At 57.9% G+C, this 27,534-nt stretch overlaps 1 protein-coding gene across 8 annotated transcripts; it reads left to right on the forward strand.

Annotated features, from left to right (window-relative positions):
* Window positions 1-1,756: 1,756 nt before the first annotated feature.
* Window positions 1,757-27,389, forward strand: SH2B2 (SH2B adaptor protein 2). Of its 8 annotated transcripts, none has more exons than XM_084299424.1 (10): window positions 1,757-1,892; window positions 3,399-3,524; window positions 11,523-12,410; window positions 15,462-15,563; window positions 19,026-19,117; window positions 21,220-21,314; window positions 21,495-21,665; window positions 21,785-21,978; window positions 22,088-22,259; window positions 22,708-27,389. In XM_084299424.1, the coding sequence occupies exons 3-10, from the start codon at window positions 11,550-11,552 to the stop codon at window positions 23,019-23,021; spliced, it is 2,001 nt and encodes a 666-aa protein (XP_084155550.1). In that variant the 5' UTR covers window positions 1,757-1,892; window positions 3,399-3,524; window positions 11,523-11,549; the 3' UTR covers window positions 23,022-27,389. The 8 variants fall into 8 exon arrangements, with proteins under 8 accessions (XP_084155550.1, XP_084155546.1, XP_084155549.1 ...); XM_084299420.1 differs by lacking the exon at window positions 1,757-1,892 and adding an exon at window positions 2,616-2,735; XM_084299423.1 differs by lacking the exon at window positions 1,757-1,892 and adding an exon at window positions 2,712-2,730.
* The last annotated feature ends 145 nt before the right edge of the window (window positions 27,390-27,534 follow it).

Here is a 27,534-nt window from a genome sequence, read left to right on the forward strand (position 1 = left end):
GAGAAGCGCGCACCACGGAGGGGCAGCCGAGCTGGGATGCTCCGCGCAGAGGCACACAGCTCCTCGGGGATTGCTGAGAAAAGTCATGGGTGAAGTTAAACTTTCACCCCGGCAATTCTTTTAAATCTCTTTGGGCAAGGCGCAGACCTAAAATTAGCCCTCTGGTCCTTTGGAGGATTTGGGTTTTTCACTCGATTTTTCAAGTGATTAACTGGCAACTCTGCAAAACGTGCGTGTCCCCGCTCTGAGGCTTGATTTTCTTTCTCATCGCAGCCCCGCCAGGCTCCACAGTGCTGTAAAAAAGGCAAGGAGAGGTTCCCAGCCTTGCACACGTACTTGTAAATATGGGATCACACCCAAAATGAAGCTGGGCTGGTGGGAGGCATGTACCCGAGCCGGGGGCCGTGCGCCCTGCCGATGCGCTGAGCCCGTGGGCTGGCAGAAAGCGCGGTGCTTTCCGCGTCCCACAGCTGTGTGGGGCACGGTGGCTCTCCCCCCTCGAGGGCAGGTGGTTTAGGTGTTAAAAAAAGCTCGTGTCTGCTCTTGAGCCACGTCTGATCAAAGCGGGGAGGTCAGGCTTTCTGCCTTTTTGGTTGAAGTCCAAGGGGGGGGGGGGGGGAAGAGCAGGGTCCCAGCGGCGTGCCCCAGCCTGGGAGCGCACACGGGGGGGACACGAGGTGCCCAAACTGGGTGCCAGGAGAAGGCACCCGAAGGATGAGGCTCGGGGGAACATCAGCTTTCGAGAAACCGCGGTTCTCCATCCCTGGAGATGGAGATGCCCCGGATGGTCCACGGGGCATCGACGGGCTGCATCCGCCGGGGCCGCCGGTCCCACGGCGCGCCGCTCGCCGCGCTGCTGGCGATCGATGCCGAGTGCAATGAAACCCTTAATGAAATTTCAGCCTAAGAGACTATTGATTGCGTATTTTCTTTAAAAATGTATATGAATGGGAGAGAGGCTTTTTGGAGGAGAGGCCGGGGAAGGAGGGGGGGTGAAGGAAACCACGCAGGGCTGCCGGAGATGCAGAGATGGTCACCCCCCAACTCCGAGCAGCTTGGGCTGGGGAAGGGCTGCGGGCTCCCGTGGGACCCTTACACCACCCGGGGAGGAAAACGCGACTCCCTGGAGCAGAAGGGTGGGCATTCACCCAAAATCAGTGCGGAGCCAGCAGTGATGAAACCAAGGAAAGAAGTCGCAAGCCCGTGCCCTGGCCATGCTTTTGCAAATCCCCTTTGCCCCACGTTTCCCGTGGCTGCCTGAAACCCAGAGGAGGAGACACGGCCCCGGCCCTACAGCCAGCCTCCCTCCGTGGTTCGGCATCCCCCAGGTTCCCAAATCTCCCAAATCTCACCGGGTTCTCCCCTGCAGGGTAAGGGGATGGCAAGGCGGCGTGATAAAGGCGAACAAAAACAATAACAACGCGCCCCCTCCCTGCCCCTTACATAACCGGCATTGTCTTAATCCTACAGGTGCTTCGCAGAAGTAAAAGGGATTTGTTCCTCCTGCAAATCCTTTTTATATTTTTTTGGTGAGTCATCCTTATCCGCCCCGCCGGGGAGGCCCGGAGGCCCCCGCCGTAATGTGACCCCTGACTAAATCACTTAAACCTCCCCGGGCTTCGGTCCCCCCGCGCTGGGAGGCGGATTATGACTGTGTCCTGACCCCCTTGGCAGGGCCGGTGCTCGGCGACGGGCCCTATAAATATGTCAGCAGGGCAGCGAAAGCGAACGCCAGGGCTTGGCCCGCAAACCTTGACCTGGAGCCGAATCCGGCCGGCACGGCGCCGCCTGGCAAAGCCCAGGGCTGGACCCGCTGCTTGGGGGGCCGGTGTCGCCCCAAATCCCTCTCATAAGCAGGGGGAAAAAAGCTTGGGGTGGCACAGGGGGCACAGGTGCTGCCCCTTGTTGGCCAACGGAGGTGTCCTCCTAGGGTTTGGGGGGGGGTTTAGGGGAGGTTTGGGGGTGCCCTGGGGGGTGTCCAGTAGGATGCGGGGTTGGGGTTGTGCTGTGGGATGTGGGGTGCCCTGGGGGATGTGGGGTGTCCTGCGGGATGTGGAGAGTGATGCGGGGTGCCCAGTGGGACATGGGGTGCCCTGAAGGACGTGGGGTGTCATGCAGAATGTGGGGTGCCCTCTGGGATGTGGGGTGCCCTCTGGGATGCAGGGTGGGATGTAGGGTGCCCTGTGGGACATGGGGTACCCTGCAGGATATGGGGTGCAGTGCAGGATCATTGAATGGCTTGGGTTGGAAGAAACCTCAAAAATCATCTAGATCCAACCCCCCCTAAGGTGTAGGGTGCCCTGCAGGATATGGGTTGCCCTGTGGGACGTGGGGTGCCCTTTTGGACACGGGTGCCCCATGGGATGTAGGGTGGCGTGTGTAATATGGGGTGTCCTGTTGGATGTAGGGTGCCCTGTGTGATGTGGGGTGCCCTGCCTGACACGGAACATCCTCTGGGATGTGTGGGGACACCGGGTGCCCCCCCCAGACCCCGGGACCACCCCCTTACAGCAGATCCCCGCTGTTTTGGGGGGGTTCCCCGTGCGGAGCGGGGCCGGGCGGGGCCCTTTAAAGCGGTGGGAGGAGCGGGGGGGGGGGGGGGCGGCAGGGCCGGGCGGGGCGGGGGGGGGCCGGGGGGGGCCGGGCAGCGCTGGCCCCGCCGGAGCCGAGCCGGGAGCCGGGAGCCGGGGCTGCACCGGGCTCGGGCCGAGCCGAGCCGAGCCGGGCCGGGCCGGGTGAGCGCATCCCTCCGGTACCGGATCCGCGGCTGCGTGGGGGCGGCGCCGCTTTCCTGGTCCCCCCCCTCCCTTCTCCATCACCGTTTCGGGGCGCACCCCCCCTCCCCCGGAGGGACCCGCACCCCTCCCCTCCTCCCCATATTCCCCTTTTTCCCCGGGTCCTTTTTGGGGTGCGGGGTGCTGGAGGGGAGGGGAGGGGGGAGCCGGGCTGGGGGCACCCCGGGAAGGCGAAAGTTGCGGGCTGGGGGGGCTGCGGGGAAGGGGGGGCGCAGGGTCCTGGGCACGACCCCAGGCGCACGACCCCCTAAGGACGGTTTTTTTGTTGTTATTAGCATTATTTTAGTGGTTATTATTCCGCCCGAGCTGTGCGTGCTGCCTGCATGGATGCTCTGCGGGCACCTGCGGCCCCCCCCCGGGGCAGCCCCTACCCAAGGGCACGGCCCCACCGAGCTGCCCCCCCCCATCCTACAACCCCCCAGGAGCCACTCGGCACCGTGCTGAGGCCTCGGCGTGGCGAGGGGCTTCCCCTGCAGCCCCCCCTGCTCCCAGCAAATTCACCGCTTGGGCTCATGTGCGGCAGCCCCGGGGTTTTGGGGTGACCCCCGGGGAGGTGCCGAGCACCCTTTTTGGGACTTGACTTCTTCAAACTTTGCCTTCCAGGTCCCTCCGGGCTGCTCCGGTCCCTGGCTGCGCCGTGGGAGCTGGGTGCTGTGAGAGATGAGCCTGCACGCGGAGAGCCCCGCTGCTGGCACCTCGGGGACCCCCTGAACCGCACCGGGAGAGGAGGTAAAACGGCTCGGCTTCCCCCAAATCCTGCCCTAAATCCTCGGCAAGCCAGCAGCTGCCTGCTGCCCACACCGAGCGGATTGCTCAGACCTCCCCGCCGTGGCGGTTGTTGTTATTATTGGGATGATTATTTGCTTCGCCCTGTTGGGAGGGGGGCAGAGGAGCGGCGCCGCTGCAGTGCCGGGTGTTTTGGGGCCGTGCTCCTAAATCACCCGGGCTGCCCCAAAGGGTCAGAGCCCTCGGCCATCGCGTTGGCACAGGTGGGTGGCTGCGTGGCTGGGAGATGTGCTCGGGTGGGACCGGGAGCGCTCCCAGCTCTGCCCCCCTGCATCCCTCGGTGGTGCCATAACGCTGCGCTGCACCCCGGGGTGGCCATTGGGGAACTTATTTCTAAAAAAAAAAAAAAGTTGCAGAAGCCTCACGGAGGTGCTCCAGGCCGTTGATGCGTGTTTGAAATCAGGGTGGTTTTGGTTGCTGGTGTCTCACCGAGCGTGGGGCAGCTGTGCCATCGGGGTGAATGCGTCCTGAGGGCTGTAGGATGGAAACTGCCCTGCTCCAGGTTAGTCTTTTGGGGTTTGGGTGCTGTCTGCCTCGAGCATGAGATCCTTCATAGGTGTGGGGTGGCTGCTTGCCTACTGTGACCACTTCTGTCTGCTCGTCTTTGCTATCAGGGCTGTTCCTTCCTCTCCCGGGCTGGTGGGAACGCGTCTTGTGCGCTCTCGTGGCAGGGTGGCCTTGCCCAATTCTTATCTCAGCTGTCCCTCTTCCGAGGTAAATCGCCGTCAGCGCACCCTGAGGATGTTGCTGGTTAGAGCCCTTCCTCCTCCTCTTCTTCCTCTTCCCCATGGCAGGCTGAGAAACCCGACGATGGTTGCACATCTGCTGCTCCTGCTGAATCAGGCTTTTTGGGGAGCCCCGGGGCAACGTTGCCTTCCTTGCTCTTCTCCAGCCTGAAGCTCCCCGAGCCCCACACGAGGCTGTGGGGCAGGAGTGGGGCTGCAGACGGGGCCAGGAGCACCAGGAAGGAGGGGAGGCAGAAACACCAGGCACAGGCTGGGTGGGAAACGGCCCCTCTGCAGAGGGAACCCCTCCTGTGCGCCTGTGCCCACCAGTGTGGAGCGCTGCGTGCCGGGGAGCATCCCTGCATAGCTGGAGAGGTAAAAAAATGAATTTGGGGGGCTGAAACACCACCCAGAGATCCCAGTTGTAATGTGGTGTCTGGGCACCATGTGGTTGAGGGACATTTGGAGCCTGCTGGAGCTAGCACGAGGCGTTTTGCCCTACACACACCGTAAGAGCTCAGCAGTGAGCGCAGCAGCCCCGGTAGCAGGGTAGAGCTGAGTTTCCCCAGCTCAGGCACCGCTGGGCAGCGTCGAACACTGCTGGCGGGCGGGTACGAGCCAGGGATGCGTGTGGGGAATTATATCCGAAAGTAAAAACGATAATGAGAAAATTTAATACGGGCCTGTGTAACTTTATCCCGTGTTTGTTATGAGCCGTAATTGAAAAACAATCTTGGGGTTTTTCCTTCCTGTCCCTGAAGGAAGGGGGGGTCCTGATGTGAGCAGGGCTTTGCCGAGTGCTCTGCACCATGGATCTGTGCAGCTTGTGCACCAAAACCACCCCAGGAGCCCCTTAATGGCACAGTGATCTGTAGGGCAAGAGGGTTTTTTTTATTTGGTTGGTTTTTCTCCAAGCAGTTAGTTAGGGAACTATAGCTGGTTTTGTACAGCAGGGCCTTTCCTTCCAACCCCTTTTATTTCAGGTACATGGGGGATGTTGAGCGAGCCGTGGTGGCCAACCCAACCATCATTTTGTACGTGTCCAGCACAGCTCTGCCCTTCGTGCCCCAGGCCCTGCAAGAGCCACGGCGTGGTGGTTAATGTGTAACGCCTGTGTTGCACCATGCCGCGAGCACCAGCCCCGGAGGTGGCCGCACAAATTCGCTTTGACCAGGGTGGGAAGGCGAGAAGGGGCAGGTTTTGTTGTGGGCCGAGGGGCGGAAGGAAATCTAGGCTTAGCGAGGGAAATCTGAGCTTGCTTGCTTGGGGACAGGGCTTCTGACGCTCCTGGAGGGAGGCTCTGCTATTGTGGGGGCTGAAAATAGACTTTGGACTAGTTAATTTTCTGCAGAAAGCTCCCAGGTCAGAGCCCTGGCCAGGTGAGGTGGCTCCCATCAAGACGGAAAGGACAGTGGCTCCTTACCTTCCTTACCAAAAGCTCTATTATTTTCACAAGAAACAGCCCACCCTCAGTTTGGGGAAACAAAGGGGTGTGTTGCTGGCTTTCCAAGCCTCTGGCAGGGCAGAGCATCCCATTGCTGTGCCCTGGGGACCCCCAGGTCCCCCACCACTGTGCACTAAGCGTCACGGGCGATGCTGTGGCCCCAAGCCCCAGGGACCTGCCTGGAAGCACAGGGAGGAGGAGATCAGCTGAGATCCGCTGGGTCTTGTCTATTAACTCATTTTATTTTCCAGCAGCTGTCAGCACGGGGGTTGCAGTGCACGGCGGGGTAGGGTTTAGGAAGCAGAGAAACGACCCTGCAAAGCGAAGTTGGTCAGAGTAGTGGGAAGTGGAGAACGCTGCGGGTTTGGGGATGGCTGTGACCTATGGGCTGTACGCAGGGTGTCAGTGTCACATCCTCCTCAACGCGTGCTGGGGAGTTTTGAGGGAAGAAGGGGTCATTTCTGACCCAAAGTTTGCTTTCTCTTCCGAAGATGTCTCTTTCTGAAGAAGCCCTCCCTCGGGGCTGTGGTGGCTCCCATCCCGCACAGCAGTGGAGCGCATTCCCGTGATCCGTCGGGATTTTGTGCTTCCAGACACTGAGATGAGAAGCCTTCCTTTCTGCCCTGAGAAATGGTCATCAACATCTGGTGTGTGCACGGGAAGGGGACAACGTGCCCATTCCTTTTGGGGACAGGCCCATGAGGCTGCCTAGGGTGAGCCACGAGTTCGGCAGCCCTGTAATGCCCCAGGGCCCGCAAGGTGCGGTGCTTCGTTTGCAGAGGAAAGCTTCGTTAGGGGATGCACAACTGCTTCCCGTGCTGCTGGCTCAGCTGGAGCAGCCCCTGCTTGGTGCAGCAGAAGGCTCTGCACGCTGGACGAGCGTCTCCGGCTGGCAGGAGGGCCCTCCGGTGCGTCTGGGCAGCGAGTCAAAGCGTGCATTTAATGGGGGAGTGAATCGAGGAGGGTGGCTTGACCATTAGACTTGAGGCCAGAACGCTGCTCAATTAATATTTCAGTGGGATGGACAGTAAATGAGAGGAACAAAGATTGTTTCCATTTCTCTCCAATTCCAACAGCCAGTCTGATTAAGGGGCTGTGGAGTACAAATAGTACACGGAGCCATAAAGAGCACGGAGAGATGACCAGCTCCCATCCCACTGCTATTTTATGCATCTATTTATTTTCCTATGGCTTTCTGTCCCTCAGATCAGCCTCTGCACATAGTTAGGGCACTGAAGTCTCAGCCTTGAGGGCTGGGACCCTCGTGGTGGCAGAGGAAGCCACCAGCAGGACGTGGCTTGCTCTCCCCAGCCTTCAGGTGCCAGCTGCAGGTGTGGGTCCCCATCTCTGTGCCTGCTGCATCCCCTGTTCCGCTGGGCTTGAATGGTAAATGCAAAGGTGCTGCATTTGTTTTTCCTCCTCTCTGTGTCCTAAACCTGCTCAAAGCACCCTGCCACCCCCTAGAGCAGCCCCTGTCATGTTTTTTTTTGTTGTTTCATTGGTTTTTAGCCGCTTTCTGCAGCACCCCAGGGCCATGCAGGCAGGCGCCAGGCTCCCCGCGGGCTGCCAGGCATGTCCTGCCCGCCGTGCCAGGAGCGTCACCTTCTCCGGGGGGGCCCTGCGGGGTGTCACGTTGCTCCAGCACCCGCTCGTGACCCGGGGATCTCCCCTGCCCGAACACGTGGGGACGGCTGAGGTCAGCCTCTCTTCTGGGGCGAGCAGGTGCCCGGGTTTCCTCGCGTCCCGGGGTCTGATTGGCATCGATCTCGCTGGAAGCCGAGCAGCGGGACCCTGCCGGCCCCATCCTTCCCCACAAGCGTGGACCCAGGACCACCAGAACATGCACACCAGTCCCTGCAGGATGCTCCATCCTCCCCATGCTTCCATCAGCCCGGATCTGCGAGCCTGAGCCCCTGGGAGCGCTCCTGTGCAGGCGGAGATGCAGGCATGCGAGCTTTCATTATTACTATTTTTATTTTTTATTTCCAGGCTGGAAACCCCCAGGGAAGTGGAGGACTGCTGGTCGTCCCCTTCGTACTGAAGGGTGTTTAGCCTTTTAGAAAAAAAAAAAAAAAAAAAGGAGCGGGGGGTACAAATCTGCCTCCTGCAAGCTCAGCTGGACGCAGGTTTTCCTCCCGTGGCCCCAGCCTGGCTGCGCTCCGCGGGGCGGAAGGGAAACATCTCTTTATTAGGGCTGTTTCCTTAAATAAAGCCCTTGGAGCAAGTGCTGGGCTGGCTGCTCTGGCTATCCCATGACCAGTGTTGTGCGTTCGGGTTATTAACACCTCATTAGATGTTAGTTCCTCCCCGCTCCTCTGGTTCAGCAAATCCTGGTGGCTTTGTTGTCACTCCTTGACTCCCACTGCACCGGAGACTTTTTTTTTTTTTTTTTTTTCCATGGTCTCTTGCACTTCTGCTGACGGCTGAAATTTCGTTCCTTCTTGGGGTCACGAGCTCACTTCGCCTTTCAGGTCTTTGGGCTTGTGTGTGCCGACACATCCCCGCTGCGCAGGGGCCGTCGGCGCAGTTTATCGGAGGGATTGGCACAGCATCGCTGCCAGCAGCTGGCTCGCGACTGCAACCTGGGCTTCCACTTGGCCAGGCCCCAGAAATCCGTATTTATTTATTTATTTCCCCTCCTTCTAAAACCTTGAATTGTTTTCCCAAGTGGCGGCAGCAGCAGCAGGGCACGGTTCTGCCCGGGGAGGCGTTTGGGGACCAGCCAGTGTTAGGTGTTAGGAGGAGCCCGAGGGTGCTGGTGTCTTGGCTGCCTCTCTGTGGCCACGCAGCTTCTCTTTGGGGACAAACCTCTTCATTTCCATGTTTCTTTGCCTGTCCTGCTGTGTAACCCAGGCCAGGGAAGCGAGGCTGTGACCCCTGAGCAGGCAGAAATCCCCCACAACGGGGCTCTGCCTCCTTCTGAGGTGCCCGGCCGCACGCTGCAACCCTTGGTGAGCCGGGCTGGGAGCGAATTGCCCCTCCTGGCCAAAAAACAGTCGTGGGCTTGCTGCTTATTTTCATCTCGAGCTTATTTTCATCTCGACTTCCACCGCCCTGCCCGGGGATGCTGTCTGTGGCACGAGGAGTTATTTCGAGAAGTGGGGCAGTGCTGTTGGCATAGAGGGGAGCGGAGGCACCGAGATTAAAGGTAAAGCTGCAGAGATAATTGGGAGCCTGCTTCCCGCAGGAATCAGGTGCAGGCGTACGTGCTGGGGAGGGGGGGGATGTTGCTGTGGTCCCAGGGGGCCTCCCCGAGCCCCCCGCTGCTCCCAGTCTCCCCAGTAGGGTCCCCACGGGGGGCTCAGAGACCCACTGCAGGTGGGGGGCGATGGAGATGCCGCACAGGGCCCCCAACCTTCCCCCCCTCCTCCTTCAGACCTGCCAGACATCTCTCCTCTAGGCTTCATTTTTATAAATTGGCCTTTTAGAGTCTGTCATCCCCGTGCAGATGAAAGGAAGACGCTGTGATGCCTCTGTGTGCGTGTCTCCCAGCTTGAGGCTTGCTGCAGCGGCTGGGTGGCCGGGCTTTTTGTTTGGGGTTTATCTTTGTTGAAGTGTCTTTTTCTTTCCAACCCCCCCCCCTCCTTTAATCTCTCTGTTGCATCTTGGCTTCCCATCGCTCGTCTGTGGGCAGGCTGGTCCTGCTCTGTCCTGCCTGGCCCTCCTGCCCCATCCTTCCTGGAGGGGGAAATGGGGGGAAGCATTTTCCCTCCTGTGCATGGTGGGACAACACCAGCAAAGCCCTGGGGTTTGGCCCATGGGGTAAAACTAACTGCTCCCTTCTGCAGGTGTGACAAAATCAGGGCCATCACCCCTCGGCATGAGGCTTTCTCTTCCCTCTTGAGCCTCTTGCTGCCCTTTGCACCTTCTTTCCAGTCCATTGCTCTTCATGGTGCCAGCTATTCCTGCTTGGGTCAGCAGCAGGAAGACCCCCTTCCACCTCCCCGAGCCCAAATATTCCTCCTCCCTTGCTTTGTGCTCGGGGAGCTGCGGCTGTGGATGGTAAAGCTGAAGGGCAGTAGCTGCCGCCGGGAGCCGAGCCTTTAAATTCTCTGCCGGGTGATGGATGGGTACGTGAGAATTGCATTTGCTGGCCTGGTAACAAACAGCTTTACATTTTCTGCTGCTTTCCCGCTGTCTCTTGGGGAAATTCAGCCTCGTTGTAAACTGCGGGGACGGGGCTTTCCCTGCTCCGGGCTGGGTTGTGGCGAGCGGGGCCGGCTCAGCGCAGGGTAAAAAAGCACCCAGAGAAAGCTGCGAGGCCCTAATGAGACAGCTGGGAAGCCAAACTCCCCTGGATCTGGCTCTTGCCAGCAGTTTGGGGTTTCCCTTCTCACTGAGGGCTTTTATTGCCCGTGTTTAACGAGGGAATTGGGCCTGTCTGGTTGTGTCGTTCTGGTTGCTCCGCTGCCTGGGCCTCCCTTGGTTCTGGTAGTTTCCTGCGAAAGATCTTTGGGGAGCTCCAGGTCCAGCCAAGCGCTGGGATCCCCTGCTTCAGGACTGGTGAGCCAAAGAGGGATTAAATATATATATATATATATATATATATATATATATATATATATATACACACACACACACACACACACACACACACACACATTTTTAAGTTTCTGTCTTCTGGAACACTTTACCTGACCGGTAATGAAGTATTGGCCATGTAAGCTGATGGTTAGTTACTGTGCTTGATTTATTAGCAGCAGCAATCACTCACCAGAAAGATTTTGTGAGCGGAGAGCGGCCAAATGAGAGGGGCTGTCCCATTTTTCCAGAAGCCCTGGCATGTCCCCAGGCCAGACATGAGGGGCTGCTATGGACAGGGGTCCAGAGCAGAGCGTTCCCTTCATGGTGTTGAGGTGAAACTGCCCTCGAGGGGAACAGGATGCTTCTCTGGACACATGGGTGGCATGTGGCTGAGAGGTGCCTGAGTAACTCATGGGACAAGGCTCGCTGTCACCGACAGGCACAAGCAGTCTCGGTGCTGGAAAATCGCAATTTAGATGCGAGCACTGCAGGAATCTCCCCTGTGAGGTGCAAGCCTCAAAAAATTAGGAAGAGGTTTGGGAAATGCAGTGTAAGCAAAAAGACAAGAGACACGTGTGAGTCCTGCAGAGGCTGGGTGAGGTTGGGAACCTCTTCTGTGGGCGTGAGGTCTGGTCTTCACCTCCCTGCAGCTCCTGGTGGCTCCTGGGTCTGCCACCTTGGCTTTTTTCCCCTTTATCCTACCGACTCCCTGGTCTCTGGGGTTATCCCTTAAAGCCCTGGGGTCTGACAGGCAGTGGGGAGGGCACAGGGTTTCTGCTCGCCTGCATCTGACAAGGATGTGACCAGACTGAGATGCTCAGCCAAACTGATGTGCCAAATTTCTTCTGTGGGCAGAAATGCAGGCGGAGCCGGAGCAGCTGCAGGGGATGGTGGCAGAGGATGCACTACTATGGGCCTGCAGTGCCCAGGCCATGCATGTGGCAGCGTCAGTCCTGGAGGCAAATCCCCCCAGGCTGCTCCGGTCGGGGACTCCTTAGTGGTTTTATGAGAAATCGATAACACTTTTGCACGGTCATAATCGTAAAATAAGTACGATTTATGGCTGCAGCCAGGGCCAAGTTTTTTTTTCCAGTGTGGCGGAGGGAGGGGCTGCAGCATAAAAATGCTTTCCCACTGTGTTTCCCTTCGCGTCCCACTTGGTGCCAGGGCTGGGGACCTGCTGTGGAAGTGTTGATGGCTGGGATCGCTGACCACCGAGCTCACCCTGTCTGTCCCCTTGCCCCGCAGCCCGCCGGCAGGTGGAATGGGGCAGCCATGAACGGCGATGCCCTGTGCCAGGAGCCCTCCTCCCCGCTCCCCGACTGGCGCGAGTTCTGCGAGCTGCACGCCCAGGCGGCCGCCGTCGACTTCGCCCAGAAGTTTTGCCAGTTCCTGAGGGAGAACCCCCACTACGACACCCCCGGCGCCGAGGCCTCCTTCTCCCACCACTTCGCCGCCAACTTCTTGGACATCTTCAGCCTGGAGGTCAGCCGGGTCTTCGTCTCCGACTCGCCCACCAAGTACAACATCGTGCCCTTCGTGGGGCTGCAGAACTGCCACGTGCCCTACGGGCGCGAGGTGGCCCAGCGGAAGGAGGAGACCTCCACTGAGTCCCTGGACAGCATGGAGGCTCCGCTGGGCGCCGGCCGCTACCTCAGCCCGGCACAGCAGGTCCAGGCACGCAAAGTGTCCTCCTACGGCCAGTCCCGCAGCTCGGAGGACGTCTCCGTCCACGCCGCCACCAAGCCCAAGTTCAAGAAGGGCTTCTCCCTGAGGAACATGAGCTTGTGCGTGGTGGACGGCATGAAGGAGATGTGGCACCGCAGGTCTTCTCCGGAGCCGGGCGCCGAGGCCATGCCGGGCGGCAGGAGGGCCGAGAGGGAGCCGTGGGCGGCCGGGGGCAAGGAGCCCGGCGACCCGCGGGAGAAGTGGACCCACAAACTGCGGCTCTCCAAGGCTCAGTCCTCCAAGGTGGAGCTGGTGGACATCCAGCGGGAGGGGACGCTGCGCTACATGGTCGCCGACGACACGAACTGTGTGGGGAGCTCGCAGTGGCAGAAGTGCCGCCTCCTGCTCCGCAAGGCGGTGAAGGTGGAGGGGGAGAGGTTCCTGCTGGAGTTCTACGTCCCTCCCAAGGTAAGTCCTGGCTCGCCTCCGCTGCCGTCTTGGTGAGCGTCGGGGTGAAATTCGAGCAGCTGGGCTTTGTGTTGTTACTTTTCATTTCCACTGCGGAGCTGGGATGAAATCCAGCCCTGCTCCGGCGGGAGGTTTGGTGCCGGGAGGCTGAGATGTGGCTGTGTGGGGCAAGGCGGTCGAGTCCCATCCACAAACCGCTCGCCAGTGCTCATTCCACAGCCCGCGGGGGAGATGCTGAAGGCCCTGTCTGTCCCTCAGCCCCAAATATCGGTGATTATAGTGCAGAAGCTCGTTGCCACACTCAGATGAAGTACGTCCAGGACACCAGGAGATTTTTCTCTTCCGAGCACATCGCAGAGTGCTCCATGTGTCACCAAGCAACCCCATGCTTAGTTGCAGCACTCGTTATTTCCAAATTAATAATTCACGTGGAATAATGTGGCTCCCAGCACAGCTTTCTGGTGGGGGGGCAGAAGCCCTGGGGCCGGAGCACCACTGCTGCCCTTGGGTTTTGCAACACTCCTCACCGACAGCCCCAGCTACTCACCCTGCTGTGCAGGGGAACGCTGCTTGTTATCAGTACCAGTCCCCACGCTATCACTTCTCCTTGCCTGTGTCTTTTCTGCATTTGTAACGCAGAAAAGCTGTAAAGCTGCAGAAAGGGGAGCTGCTTGTGGCACGCCCCTCCTTGCAATATCCCCTTTACAAGTGTTGCAGGGGAATATTGCCCCTCTTTTCCTGGGGCAGAGAGGGGAGCAGTTCTCTGAGGAAATGCGGAGGGCATGTTTGGGGTCCACCTTCAGTCCCTCCTCGCTGCAGGACCCCTCTGTTCCTCCTGGGAGGAGCAGAAGGTGCGTTGTGTTGCCCAACCTGCACTGACTGAGCCTCATCTGCGCTGTGCGTGCTCATCTGTGACAAACACAGGGCAAATAATAGGCCGTTCCTGGGGGTTTTACTAGTTGTACGGGTTAGGACAGAAATCTCAGGTTATTTAAATGCTTGGGGAAGAAAAACCTCATTTACTTGATTTTTTTACAGGATTTTTCCACTTGTGTTTGGGTCCTTTGCAGAGAAGCTGGGGCAGCACAAGCTTTGCACAGTGCTGCAGGTCTGCTGGAAGCTGCTGGGAACCCACTGATCTTGATCTTTGCCCCCTGTTAGCTCTGGTATGACCCATACAGGAGTCACAGGGATGGCAGGAGAGTTCATATTTTTAAAAAACACCTTCTACTTTTCTGAGGACAAAATGAACCACGGCACTGTTGGTGCTGGTCTGTGCCTGCCTTTTTTTTTTTTTTCTGTTTTCTTAAGCTTCACACCTCTCCTACTAAAATATAAAATCCGAGTTTGAACTCAAGCATATCCCTACAGCAAAGCTCTGAGCTGCTGTGCACGGTGCATGTCCTTGGTATTGGGCTCGGGGACTTCCTCAGCCAAGGGAATTCCCAGAATTTGGGAAGCCCCCGGGAGCTTGGGCTGCAGCACTGCACCAAGGTGGCACTAAACCCAGGTTAAAAAGGAACAACTGCTGCTGTTGAAACGTTTAGGAGAGTGCTCATAGAGGGATTTTTTTTTTAGTGCATCTTCATTTGGCTCTAAAAAAGTCAATTTCCAAATGATTTTGTGACAACTTTTATGGAAATAGTCTGCTCTGCTGTTGTAATTACACCCCTCTGTCTTCAGTTTGCGTTTCATCTCCCCTCATCCCATCTTGTATTCCATCTGGCGTGCTCCAGCTGCAAATGTGGCATCGAGCTGGCACAGCTGGAAGAAAACTGCTTTTTGCTTTGGGATCCCCCAGCTTTGGTTTTGTGTAGGCCCTACAAAAACTATGGTCATGTTTTCAGATCTCCTTAGCGAGCCCTTTCTTAACTGCCGCTTCGACAGGAAGCGATAAGCCGTGCTAGATGTTTGTGCCGGCACGCAGCAGTTGTTTTAAGCATCCTGGGGTTTTGAGGGGAAAATAGATGTAGGGAGATGTCCCCAGAGCATCCCCACGGCCATTAATAACGCTCCCCGTGGGCACCCCGGGCTGCTGCAGGAAGACCCTCCTGGAGCAGACCCTCCTCTGGTTCACTGCTGAATTAACAGTGTGGGTTTTTTGCTTTTCTTCAGCAGCTCCATCCCCTTTTCTCACCTTCTCCCGTAGAAAAAAGATGGAAAACTTCAGCAGGGCTGAGCCCGGTGCAGCCCGGGATGTGTGCAGAGGCAGCGCAGGGGGCTGGGCTGGTGGAAATGAAACGTCCCAGAAGGGAAAGGACAGTTTCTGTTCTCATGCCTGAATTATTATCTTTTGATTTTTTCCCCTAACTAAAAAAAAATGGCCCCTGAACCCATCATTGGTAACCTGCAGCCTGGTGCACATCAGCAGCCTCGTCTGCGTGCTCCCACCCCTGGAGCCACGATGCCAAGCATCCCGGAGGGGACCAGCCCTGGGAGCATCTCCGTGTCCTCCCTTGGGCTGATTTGCTGTAATTTAAGCAAATATCTGGGGAATTTGGTGCTCAGCAGAGACTTTGAGTGGGAGGCAGCGGGTCCTGCCCCCACACAGAGGTTCCGGCGGGTGCTGGGGGAAATTTTTATTTTTATTTTTATTTTTTTTTGGCCTTTTTTAAAATGAAATTAAAACTCCCCGCACAGCTCCGGCTGCTGCACTGTAACTCCTGGGCTGGGTAAATGGGGCACCCATCCACGCTGCTGAGCAGCTCTCAGGAAGGGAAAGGTGTCAAAGGAGAGGAACAAGTGGGCTTGGCAGAGCTGGAACAAGGCAGGTTTGGCAGATAAATGCACTAACCTCCCCGTCTTCCACCGGGCCTTCTCTTGGTTTAATTAAAACAGCTTCGAGTTAGCAGGCACATGAGGGAAATCAATGCTTTTTTTTTTTTTTTTTTTTTCCCACCCCCCGTAATCACCGTGCGGCTGAGCCACGATCTCGCCTTGCTGAGAGCCACGCCGCGCTGTCCCCCAGGACAGTTTGATTAGATCGAGCAACTTCATTTTTTTTTTTTTTTAATTTATTTATCGATTTATCTTAATTTTCTCGTTTCCTAGGCTTCCAAGCCCAAGGTGAGCATCCCGCTCTCAGCCATCATCGAGGTGCGGACCACCATGCCCCTGGAGATGCCCGACAAGGACAACACCTTCGTCCTGAAGGTGAGGGCAGGGAGGTAACAGTGTGATCGAGCCCTGCTGCAGGGATGCTCTGACCCCAGGGATGTTGCCTTGGATTTGGAGCTGAAGCACCAACAGTACTGGTGCTCCCCACGGGGTCCCTGCCTCCCTTTCTCTTCCTTTTGGGGCTCCCAAAATGATGCAACGTCCACCTGATGCCCAGGTATTTGGGGATCAGGCTGGTTGCCTGGCTTTCACCATGGGGTTTTGCATCTCCTTGTCACCGGGACAAGGTTTAATTAGCGTCTGGAGACAATTTGCAAGGGTTGCAAGCAGAGAGGCAAAGTCTATCTCCAGCTAGAGACCTCGGAGAAGTGTTTTCCATACAATCTGATTAATTAAGGTCATGCTCCCAGCAGCCTTTTGTGGCAAATCCCAGCCTCGAGCAAGAGCGCTGGGAAGTTCCTCTGGGGCTCTATGGCAGCAGGGACCTTCTCGCTGAGTGTCGCAGGCTCTGGTTTGGGGCACGCTGTGCTGATGCCCTGACAGTGGTGTTGGCAGTGACGTTTCTCTCTGTCTGATGAGGCTGTGCCTCCCTGCTCACATCAAGGGGCTCACATTCCCCATCAGAGCTGCTGGGGGGTGATGTGTAACAGCGACCTTTGGAGGGGCTCCGTGTCCCACCCCTGCTAAAATCCACCTCTCTCCACGGTGCTTCTCCCCAAAAAGCAGGTGGCAAAGGCAGAGCGGGGAGGCCAGGCTTCACGGCTGGGTGACCTGCTCACGAGCTGAGAGATCTGTGAGTGCAGAGAGGGGAAACTGCCCTGATTGCAGCTGCTCTTTGTCTTCAGCCCAGTGCTGTGAGAGCCCCTGCACCTCGCAGCCCACCTCGCCCCAGTGCTCGCGGGCTTCTTGCTGTTAACCTCAACCTTGGCTGTGATCTGTGTCCACTGTGGACATGGAGGCTATCTTGGCTGGTGTCTTCTGTGCTTGAAAACCAAGCTCACACGTCTTCTCCTGTCTGGACTGAGCAGCCCGTGCTCCTCCCCACGTTCCTTTTGGGCTCCGGGGCGAGCGTGTCCCAAAGTGAAGGCAGTGCCGTGGCCAGGGGGGTGTGGGAAGGCTTGCTTCTCCTTTCTTCTTCCTCTTTATCCAGCCCAAGCGCATCCAGTTGCTGTCTTCATACCCTAACGATGATGCTGACTCACAGGCAGCTTGTGAGCTGCCGTAACCCCGCTGCGCTTTTTGCAGAACCTCTCCAGAGTTGTGGTTCCTCAGGCTAGGTGCCCGTGGTGTCGGCGCGGGCCTGGAGCTCGCCGTGACGTTGTGGTGGAGCCTGGCCAGGGCATTTTCTTTCAAAGCCTAATTCTCAGCATCAAGAAGTTAAGTTGAATTCTTGCCTCATCCTCGAAAACGCTTGCAACGTGGTGTCAGCCATGAATGGATTGGGCATCCCCTCCTTCTTTTGTCTTCATTGCTGAATGGCAGCACGTGTGGGACAGCATCCCTGACGCGAAGGAGCCCAGCATCTCCTCCACGTGGACCATTAACCAGCAGCAGCTGGTTTCCAGGTCCCTTTACAAGTCTCATCTCAACCCCGTTCCCCTGCTCTGCGTGCTGCAGCGTTACATATGGTAGCACCAGGCACACTGCTGTAGCAGAGGACGTGGCACCGATCACTGCTCCCATCCCTCGCTCTGGGGCTGTGACAGAGCACAACCAGATCACCATGGTCCCACTGGGGCTCTGCAGGTCCCCACTGGTAGGGTTTTGGCTATGGGGTGCTCTAGGTGCCTCAATGAGGGCTTTGGGGCTGGGTGTGCTGCCCTTCCACCCCACCACCACGGCTCTGCCCCTGCTTCAGCCTTTTCTGTGGTTACCCAGAGCCTGAAAGCGCGACATTTACCAGGTACCCTCTAACCCGCTCCTGCCCCATTCTGGCCCGAGCACTTACCCTGCTGCGGGGTTAATTGATTGCAATCGATCCCTGTAATGAGGCGTGGCACCAGGCACCGCATTACCCCCAGGGGCTCGCTCAGCATCATCTGCTGCCACCCTCCCTCTCACGGCTGTGGACACGGGGAGCTTTTCCCCCATTCCTGACATCCTCTGTTCCTTGTGGCTCACTTTCTGCCCTGGCCCTTCTCATGGGGCCGTGTTCCTGCTGCTCTTTTGCGTTCCTCCCTTGCAGGCTGGATTCCCAGAGGGGTGGAGCACCCCTCGATGCCAGGGTACGGATTAGGAGGGTGAGACGGGATCCTTCTGCCTATGGGGCTGGTGTGGAGCCACATCTCCACCTTCCCCGGCAACGTGCTGGGAAAAAAAAGCCCCTGCTTTTCACACGCTGGAATCAGTTCTGCCAAATCACCTAAAAACTGACAGTCGGCGTGTCCTCGCCACGCGTCAGACACCCGGCACACGCGTTTTTTCCATTGCACAAGCGGGCGCTTGCAAAATACCCGAGCCCTGCACGCGCTTTGTTCTGCCTGAAGGAGCACCGAGGTCTCCCAAGCCAGCTCCGTGCCTTCCGCTCTGAAATCCCGGTTAAATAAAACGGGGGGGCTCTGCTGCTCCCCTGTACCCGCTGCGTGGCAGGAGGGCTGATTGCTGCTCGCCGCGGCACCGGGCACGGCTCCTGCGCGCCCTGTTTATTTTCAGGACAGCGATTCAGTTGTATGCAATTAATTTAATTTGCTCAAAGGCTGTCTCGGCTGGCAACGCGATACCCTCCCGGAGTCAGGGCTGCCTCGGGGACATGCTGTAGAAGGGGTCTGGCAGGGATGGCGTGGGGAAATGGCCGGAGGCAGGCAGCACCTTGCTGGGTGCTCCGAGTGCTCCGTCCTCCCCGGTCCCAAAGCAGCCCAGCTCCTTTGGGCTTGCAAGTTTTGCATCCTGGTTTTATTTTGTTCTATTTCTTTCCTGTTAAAGGGCTGTGGGATCTCTATCTCTCTGATCCAATCAGAAATTGGAAAGCTGATGGACTGGCAGGCAAAGAAAATGAGGAGAGGTCTAAACTCCTGGTTTTAGGGGTCTGGTTGGATTTCAGGGCAACGAGAGAGGGCAGCACGGTCTCTGACATGCCACCTGTGCAGAGCTAGTTTTTGGGGGATGCTGTAGTCGAGGGAATGGTGTCTGCCCTTGGTTGTGCTGGTGCAGGTGTGGCCACACAGGCTGTAAAAACCTTGTGATGCCTTTGCTGAAAAACAGGTGTTTTTTTTTTTTATTATTATTACTTTTATTTTTTCTCCTCTGAGCTCCTCAGCTTTTGCCAGGGATCACCCCCGGGCACATCAAAGCATCCCTCGGGGGTCACCTCTCAACACCCCTGTGCTGGGATGGGAACATGCAGCTATCCTTCAGCTAGGGCACAGTGTAACAGTGGCAAGTGAACGCAGGTCCAGCCAGAGCCCTGCCAGGTTCGGGGTTTTGCTTTGCCTGGTGGGGGGCAGCAGACGGGTGGCAGGACCCTGGCCGTGGCCTGACGCTGTCCTGTCTCGCCTCCAGGTGGAGAACGGTGCCGAGTACATCCTGGAGACCATCGACTCCCTGCAGAAGCACTCCTGGGTGGCAGATATCCAGGACTGCATCGACCCCGGGTAAGGCTCATGGGGCATGGTCGGGTTTCCCCTCCAAACCACAGCCTCCATCCTCTCCAGTCGATCAGGGCATGACCTGGGCAAGGTTCCTGCACTGCCGCCCTTCACAGCTGTGGCCATCAGGTCCAGGGGTCCCAGTGCATCCAGGAGGTCTCTGCTATAATGTCCTTGTTTAAAGGAATGTCGTCGTCTTCCAGCAAGTGAAAAGCTCCTCTGAGCACCCCGGAGAGGGCAGAGGGCATGCCTTTGGGACTGGTGGTCAGCCCTTGCAGACCACTAGGAGGGAAGAGACCCCAGCTGACGCAATTTTCGCTGCTCAGCTTATTACAGAAAGTCTGACTCGTTTTGGCAGAAATCTGGAGGCAAAGTTAGCAGCCGCTGTGTGTCAGAGGTGCAGCCTTGCAGCGCGCCGGCCACTTGCTAACCCTTTCCTGCTCCGCATGGCCTCGACTAGCCGAGGCAGGTGACCCAGGGATGCTCCTAACACCAACTCTCCGAAGCCTCCATATCACCTCAGAGCTATTTCCCAGGCTTTTTATCCAGCCCAGCATCCTCTCTATATTCAGTGGTCTGCTGGCACGCTCTCCCACAGTCCCTGGGCACACCCCACTGCTACATTTCTTGTCATGATTTCAGCAAAGGAGGGGATGCCCAAGCTCGCAGGGGTGAAAGCCTCGAGCAAAACTGGGACAGGGGCTCTTGGAGGCTCCCTGCTGCCCCCCGTGCCACCTTCCCCTGCGGTGAGGCTGTGAGGATGCACCGTGCGCTCCTTCTGCTGCTTTTTTAATACATAATTGACGAAGCAACACTGAGGCTGGGCTGCTGAGGGAGGTGAGGCAGGGAAGCGTGGCCTGGCAGTTAAGGGAGGGCTGTTTTTTCTCAAAATGGGTGTTTTGGTGCCGGTTCTCCAGCCCCACACTCTGCCTCCAGCGGCCTCGTGGCGTGTGGTGTTTGCCTAGCACCCAGCACAGCCCCGTGCTGGCCTCCGGACACGACCGTAGAGCAAATAATAATGAACTCTACAGCAAATAATAATGAGCTGCTTAATACACTGACACGCGTGCTCCGTGCCAAGAATGAATTTTCATTCAGCTCCTGCACGCGGTGCTCGGTCCTCCTGCCAAGGATCCGCGCTGAAACCTCTGCGTAAGCGCCCTGGCGACGCGTTTTCTGCAGAGCTCTGTTGGTTTTGGTTTCCTTCCCCCCTTCTTTTTTTTTTCCTTTCTATTTTTTTTTTAAGTGGCTGCAGTTGAATGACTCCCAGTGGCTGATTCACTTACTGGCCACTAAATAATTCAGCAGCTCCCTCGTGAGCCGTTACCGCTAACGCAGCCGCTTCCTGGCTGTCTGCACGCACGTGGCCGCTGTTAAGCAAGAGCACCCGAGTGCCACGAGCAGCTCCGGGCTCTCGCTGGCTAAAAATAGGCCGTGAGCAAGCAGGGAGCTTGTGCAAGAAGGATGCTGAAGTGCACGGGCAGCGGGGCAGCTGGGGATGTGAGACACAGGGGCTGCAGCACGGTGGATGCCCCTCTGGTCTGCAGGACCTCCTGGTTTTTGGGGGCGCAGCTCCTGGGGGTGGGTTCAAACAGCTTTTTCTGGGTGGAGGTGAAAGCAAAACTGTCTCTGGGTGGAAGTTGGTGATGGGAGCGTGCGCGTGTCTTGCGTGCAAAGCATGAGAGCAAAAGCTCTGGAAGTCACAGCAAGAGACGTGTCCGAGCCGAGGGGATTGCAGCACAGCTCTGCAGCTGGTCCCAACCAGCACAACCCACATAATGAAGGCTTTCCAAGGGCTCATACCTACACACTGGTTTCTCACCCCAAAAAGCCACCTTGTTTTGGTGGTGATGTTTGAAGCAGCCCCTGGTGTGCCAGCTGCTCACCGCACCTGCTCCCGGCACGCCATGGCTCTGCCAGCTGCTCGGCCTCTGGGTGCTGCCTCGGTGCTCCGGGAGGAAGGGGTGAGCATTGGGATGTTTTCTGCGGGCTCAGGCCAGAGCTGAGATATCACCAGGTGGTGGTTGGCTAATAAAGCCCCTGCTGCCTGCGAGGGGTGATGCTGTCTGTGTCTGCCTGCGGTCACCTGCTCTGTGCTCACCCCCCAGGGACAGCGGGGACGACATCGAGCTGGCCTCCTGCGCGCAGGGAGCCTGCCTGCCGGGCAGGGCGTCCTCCTGCAGCTGCGAGTTTCTGGCTGACGGTGAGAAATCCCACTGGGGAGGGCGGGAGGGGGGTCTCCTGGTGCCAGCTCTGCTTTTGGGGGCCCAGATCCTGCTGGGGATAAAGGCAGGGAGCCTGAAGCGAGTGCTCAGGTCCTCGTGCTTGCCCCCGCTGCGAGGAGATGCCCACCCTTGTTGAAGACACCGACGTTGCCTTCCAGATGTGCACAGGCCACCAGACAGATGTGCCCTGCCCGGTGCTCACAACGCTGCTGCCACCACCGTGTCCGCGCCCCACGGCCGGGGCAGGGACTCCCTGGGGGAGCTGCTGGCCCACGTCCCGCTGGAGAGCTTCCTGCAGACGCTGGAATCCTCCCCCACCGCCGGCACAGGTAGGGGGGCAGGACAGGGGTGCAGGATGCAGCCCCATCGCCTCGCCCTTGGGGTGCACGGGGTTGGGAGAGGGCAAATGTTTGGGCGCTCCCTAAAATGCGGCGGTGCTTGCGGCCAGGGGAGGACAGCGAGGCGGAGGCGGAGGTCAACCTCTCCGACTTCCCCTGGTTCCACGGGACTCTCTCGCGGATCAAGGCGGCCCAGCTGGTGCTGCTCGGCGGCGCCAGGAGCCACGGCTTGTTCGTCATCCGGCAGAGCGAGACGCGGCCCGGGGAGTACGTCCTGACCTTCAACTTCCAGGGGAAAGCGAAGGTGGGTGCCGCCCGCTCCGCGAGCAAACCTCGGCTGCTGGAGGGGGGCTCCTCGGAGGCTGGGGCTGCCTGGCTGCCTCCCAGCTCACCCCTTACCCCTGCCCTCGCAGCATCTCCGCCTGTCACTGAACGAGAGCGGGCAGTGCCACGTGCAGCACCTCTGGTTCCAGACCATCTTCGACATGCTGCGCCACTTCCACACGCACCCCATCCCGCTCGAGTCGGGCGGCGCGGCCGACATCACGCTCCGCAGCTACGTGGTGGCCCAGAGCCCGCTGCCCGGTAGGTCCCGGGGCCGTGCCAGGAGGGCTGCTGGGGTGGATTTGGGCTGGGACCTTGCACCAGCACGAAAGGGGACGGGTCGCTGGGATTTCCCCACTGACAACTTAATGGTGTGCCCGTGTTGGAGGGGTGGTCCCGTGCTGGTCTTTGAGGAAGGGTACGTGTGGCTCTGGAGATGCACCAGGGTGGGCGTTATCCCGTTTTGGATGGGGGGAGAACCACAGCAAGCCGTGTTGGGGTGGCCTCTGTGTCCCTTGGCGTGGAGAATGAGAGGATCAGATGCTGCGTGGCTCATTGGGGCACACAGAAAGTGGGCGAGGAGGGTCGGTGGGCACAGGGCGAAGGATAGGGTGGGCACAGGAAGCAGCCAGCCTCCAGGCAGCTCCCACGGATAGATACGGTGGGCATAGGAAGCCTGTGAGGAGTTAAGCTCCTGTTTCTCTTGCAGATGCCGGCCCCCCACCACCCCTCGTGCCGCAGCCGCCGGGCTGCCGAGCTGACCTGCCGCCCCCGCACTACTTCTGCAGCACAGCGCCCGCCGCCCCGCCGGCCCCACCACCCGCCGAGGGGGCTGCCGTGGCCCCCGCCGTCCCCATCCCCGCACCCTACCACCGCCTGGAGGGCGCCCTGGGCCCCCGGAGCCGCAGCGACAGCGCCGAGCGCCGGCCGGAGCCCCCAGCCGCCGGCGCCGAGGACTACCACGACGCCGATGGTGCCCGCAGCCGGACGCGGGCGGTGGAGAACCAATATTCCTTCTACTGAGCCCCCCGAGGGCAGGATGGCAGGGGGGCACGGCTCACCCACGCCTCGTCACCACACCAGCCTCGCTGCCACCACCGCCACCTCCTGCCACCACCAGCAGCAGCGCGGCCGGGACCTTCCCGGAGCCCTGTGAGCAGCCGGCCACGTCCCGGCCAGTCCCAGCCCCGAGGTTGGGGTGGCGCTGGGGGGGTTTGGGAGGCTGAAAGCATCAGTGCCATTTCGAAGCTTGCAGCGTTTTCCCTGTCCCTCCGGACCAAGAGCTCTCCCGGGACCGAGTCAGCATGGGGCTCGGGCGTTTTGGGATGATTGTGGGGACGGCAGGTGCCCCCCAGGGGCTGCTCTCCCACGTGCCCATCCGTGCGCATCCCAGGGGCATGCCTTTCGTTCGCTCTGCCAGGAGAAGGCATTTTTCAAAGCTGAACATCTCACTGGAGGAAGGTTTTTCCTGCTGTCCTGCCACTTCTGTTCCTTTGTCCTTTCTCTCCTTGTAGCTGGAGACTCCCTGAATAACCCCTTTCTTCCTCCCTCTCTTCCTTGGCTTTTGAAACCTTGGCTGCCTGCAAGGGCATCGGCTCAGCCTGCTGCCTCCTTGCTGCTGCAGTTAGGCAGTCGTTTCCAGTGCTCAAGGCAAACCTTGAAAAAACACAACAACATCCCCCTTGCATCAGCTGTTAGTCCGTGGGGATGTCTCAGGGGGTTCAGACAGGGGCCAGGAGCTTGTGTGCAGAGGTGGAGGCAGTTTTGCCCCCCCGAGTGCTCACCTGGGCTCCCCGGGAGTGAAAACACTACAGACCTTCAGTAGATGCTATTGAAGATTTTTATTTTTATTTTTCTTATAGAAATTGAAATGCCCGGAAAGGATGAAAGGAGCAGGGCTGCTGCTAGGGGGGGAGATGAGTGACTCGGAGGGGCCAGGTTATGCTGACAGCACGGGCAGCCAGCATTGCCCTTGCTGCTGGCTGAAATGCCACCCTGCCCCTGCCCCTGTGCGCAGCAGCGTGACTGCCTCTGCCCGTTAGCAGCACTGTGGCTTTTGAGCAGCCCCCAGCGCAGGATATGTGTCTCCAACAGGAACAGGAGCTCCCTCCTGCACCGCCGAGACCTGGGAGAGAGCGCAGAGCAGAAAACCAGCGGGGCCAGGCTGCTTGGAGGAGTGTGTGCTTTGCGTAGGGTAGGAGCCAAGCCACAACCTAGTTCAGAAACCATTGAATTTGCCTGGAGAGTTGCTTTGGCATCTGGTTTTGGTTTGGGTCAGTTTTGTGGTTTGTTTGTGTTTCTGTTTCTTTTCTTTTTTTTTTTTTCTTTTTCTTTTTTTTTTTTTTCTTTTTCTTTTTTTTTTTAAAGGTGCCTTCTTTCCTGAGCTAGCAAAGCATGTCCCCAGCTCCAGAGTCACTTTCTCCCCCTTCACCAGGGCAGGGGGAGGTGTCTTCGAGGCTCCTCGCCTCCCCCAGCCGTGCAGGAGCTGCCTTTCTGCCCGATAGGTGCGCGGGCTGAGGGCCGAGAGATCTTCCTGCAGCCAGCTCCCCCTTCTCCCCAACCTCATGGCCCTTCAGCCCTGCCACACCAGCAGCCACCTCCAGCAGCGTGGGAGCCGTTTGCTGTGCCGGGGCATTGCTCCTTCCTCAGCACAGCTCAACCCAGCCCGTGCAGGGAGAGGCCAGATGCTCTGGGGTTTAACGTGGACCTGCTTCTTTCACGGTGAACGAGGGGGAACCTCCGGCTGCAGCGCAGACATCATCGCTCTCATTCTTCCCCGAGGTCCCAGGTGGCTGCGGATGGGAGCACTGCCTTAGAGCCCTTCACACCTTGGCTGATTTTTCATCTTCTGTGTCACGGGATAGGAACGGGGTGGGGAGGGAGCGATGATCTGCAAGCAAAAATGTTAATTTGTAAATAGGGAAGAGTCTGGAAGAGTTTACTGTTCTGTAGAATAAATTAATTTTATTTAAAAAAAAAAAAAAAAAAAGAAAAAAGACACAAGGGGACTTGTTAAACACATGGAGAAGCTGAGTTCTGGTTTTAAAATAAAACCGCTTGCAAAAAGGACAGCACATGGACGTGGGCTCGGGGCTTTGCTGGGTGTGCTGTATGAAGAGAGAGGATGCTGTCATGTCGCATGTGTGTAGACCTTGTTGCTGCCTTGAGGCGCTTGTGGCTGGGCTCAGACTGCCCGACGGAGCCGGTCTAGCACGGTGAGGAGGGAGGAGGGGGAGATTTTTTTATCACGGCTGAGCAGAGGGAGGTGGAGGATGTGTCCAGGCTGTGCAGGGCCGGGTTTCCTCTCCTCCCAGTCTGTCGTTTTCTTTGTCTGGTTTGTCACTGGTGTAAGCCGAACCGCCTCCAGCCCTGGAGCAGAGCAGATAAAAGTGAAGCGGGAGCCCAGGGGAGCGAAGATGTGCCTCCCTCTCCGGAGCCAGCGCTAGCATCTCCTAGCAGCCGAGGTCCCCGTAGCATGTTTTTTTCCCCCCTCCTTTGCCACCGTCTCTCCCGGGAGGCAGTGCCTCATGCTCTGCCATTGTACGTCTTCCTAGCGTGCTCTCTTCTGCCGAGGATCCCCTGGGAAAACCAGCACGTTGTCCCAGACTGCGCTGTCACAGCTCAGCAGCGTGACAGACGCAGCGAACACATGGCTTTTGGGGGGTGGAGGGAGCTGCTCAGTGCCGTAATCAGGTCACCGTTGCATCGTGACCCATTCACAAAAAAAAACATTCCCTCCCCAGATTCTCCAGAGCCTGTTAACCAGCCCTGGGTGGCTCATCCATCAGGACCCGGCCAGCTGGGGAGATGACAGCCCTTCTCCTGCCTTGCCCGCGAGGCAGGCAGCGAGGGCTGTGCCTGCAGGACAGCTGCTCCTCCTGCCTCACCATAAGCTGTTCACACCTCAGCATATTAGCAAATTGACTAATTACGGCATCAGTTTTGCTGGAAAAACGTGCTTTTCTTTCCTTTCACCGGGTTGCCCTCTATGTTGAACTGGCAGTGAAATGGGAAAGTGGCCGCAGTGCGTGGGCCGGGCTGCCTGGTGGCATGCTGTACACTAGCAGATACTGTGAAGAAGGCAAAAGATGTGAGGGACTTGCAGCAGTACACCTTCATGTGTTTCTTGGGTGTTTAAACTGTCCGTGGGGGTTTCTGCCTGCTTGATGTGCAGGGCTTTTTATTGTGCAAAGGCTTAGTGTGCTTCCCGAAGGATCCCTTTAGTTAAGGGAACACCTCAGAATGCCTTTGCTCTGGAACACAAAGGAGCTTCTTTGATACAGATCAGGGAGTTCAGGTGGTTGGCTTGCACTGAACTGCTCACATGCAAGTCCCCTGCTCTGCCCAGATCCCAGCCCAGCACTGATTCCATGGACTATTTTTTAATGATGTGATGAAACACTTCCCGTTTTGCTTTTGACCTGAGTAAAGTAACAGGTGCAGAAGACGTCAAGGCTCTGCGCTAATTCCCTAGACACGTAGTTTGACAGGGAGATGCTCCCAGGTCTCTCTCTCCCCACGCTGTTTGCGTGGGCTCTGTCGGATGACAGGCAGCTGCTTGTCATTCCCCAGGGCCGTGAGTTGCTGCCAGCAGGACACACACCTTGGGCAAGAGGACTGAGCTGCCCAGCTGCTCCCTGCAGCCCTCGGGCTGTAGCAATGTCCGTGGTCATCATCACAGCTCTGCCGCTCTCCAGCGGGGACTGGCACGACAGCGCTGTGGCCTGACAGCTCATTGCTCACACCCCCGCGTCCAGAAGCTGTGGTTTGGGAGAGGTGGCTGTGGCAGCAAGGAGGAAGAAGCAGAGTGACACCTTATGGGCTACTGGGTGAAACTGGCCTGTGTTGTGTTCAGGGCTCTCCAGAGGAAATTCAATGGATTGGCAGCAGATCTGCTGCTAAAACATACTCTGCAGTGACTGAGAAGGGATGGAGGCATGTACTGGCCCCAGCCTCTGCAGATAGAACTGCTGTGTCCTGATGGAGGCTGAGCATGGGCTGGTGATACTTGGTTTCTATCCTAGCATGCCAAGAAGGCCCTGTGCTGGGAGAGCTTTGGGAACAGGAGATCACAAGCTGGGAGACAGCATGGGGGAAGCTGTCTGCATCCAGCCAGGGCAGTGACTGCAGGGATGTCTTACAGGGCCAGCGCGCCAGCCGGGAACTTAGCCAACCCTAAATTCACACCATTCTTTTACAAATCAGGTTGGTAAGACAAACACGAGACATAAACTAGAGCGATTTCCATAGCAACCTCAGCAGAGGTTGAAAAGTCTTTTGTAAACAGAGAGAGGACTGAACCTGAGGAGCAGCTCCAATTTTCTTCATGGAAGAGGAAAGAGCATGGGGGCTTAATAAATTCAGGTCAATACAAATGACCCATAAATCTCAGACAGGGCCATTCCCAACTTTGTGTTCCTTTTTCTGTCGCCCTCTCCACATGCACAGCACGAAGCTGTCTGAAGCGCAGAGCCCAGCCTCGCTGCTCCGGCTTATCTCCATAAACTACACAAAGCCTTCTGCTCCTGTTCCACTG

This window comes from Netta rufina, assembly GCF_964035555.1.
Source record: "Netta rufina genome assembly, chromosome: 21".
Classification (NCBI taxonomy): Eukaryota; Metazoa; Chordata; class Aves; order Anseriformes; family Anatidae; genus Netta; species Netta rufina.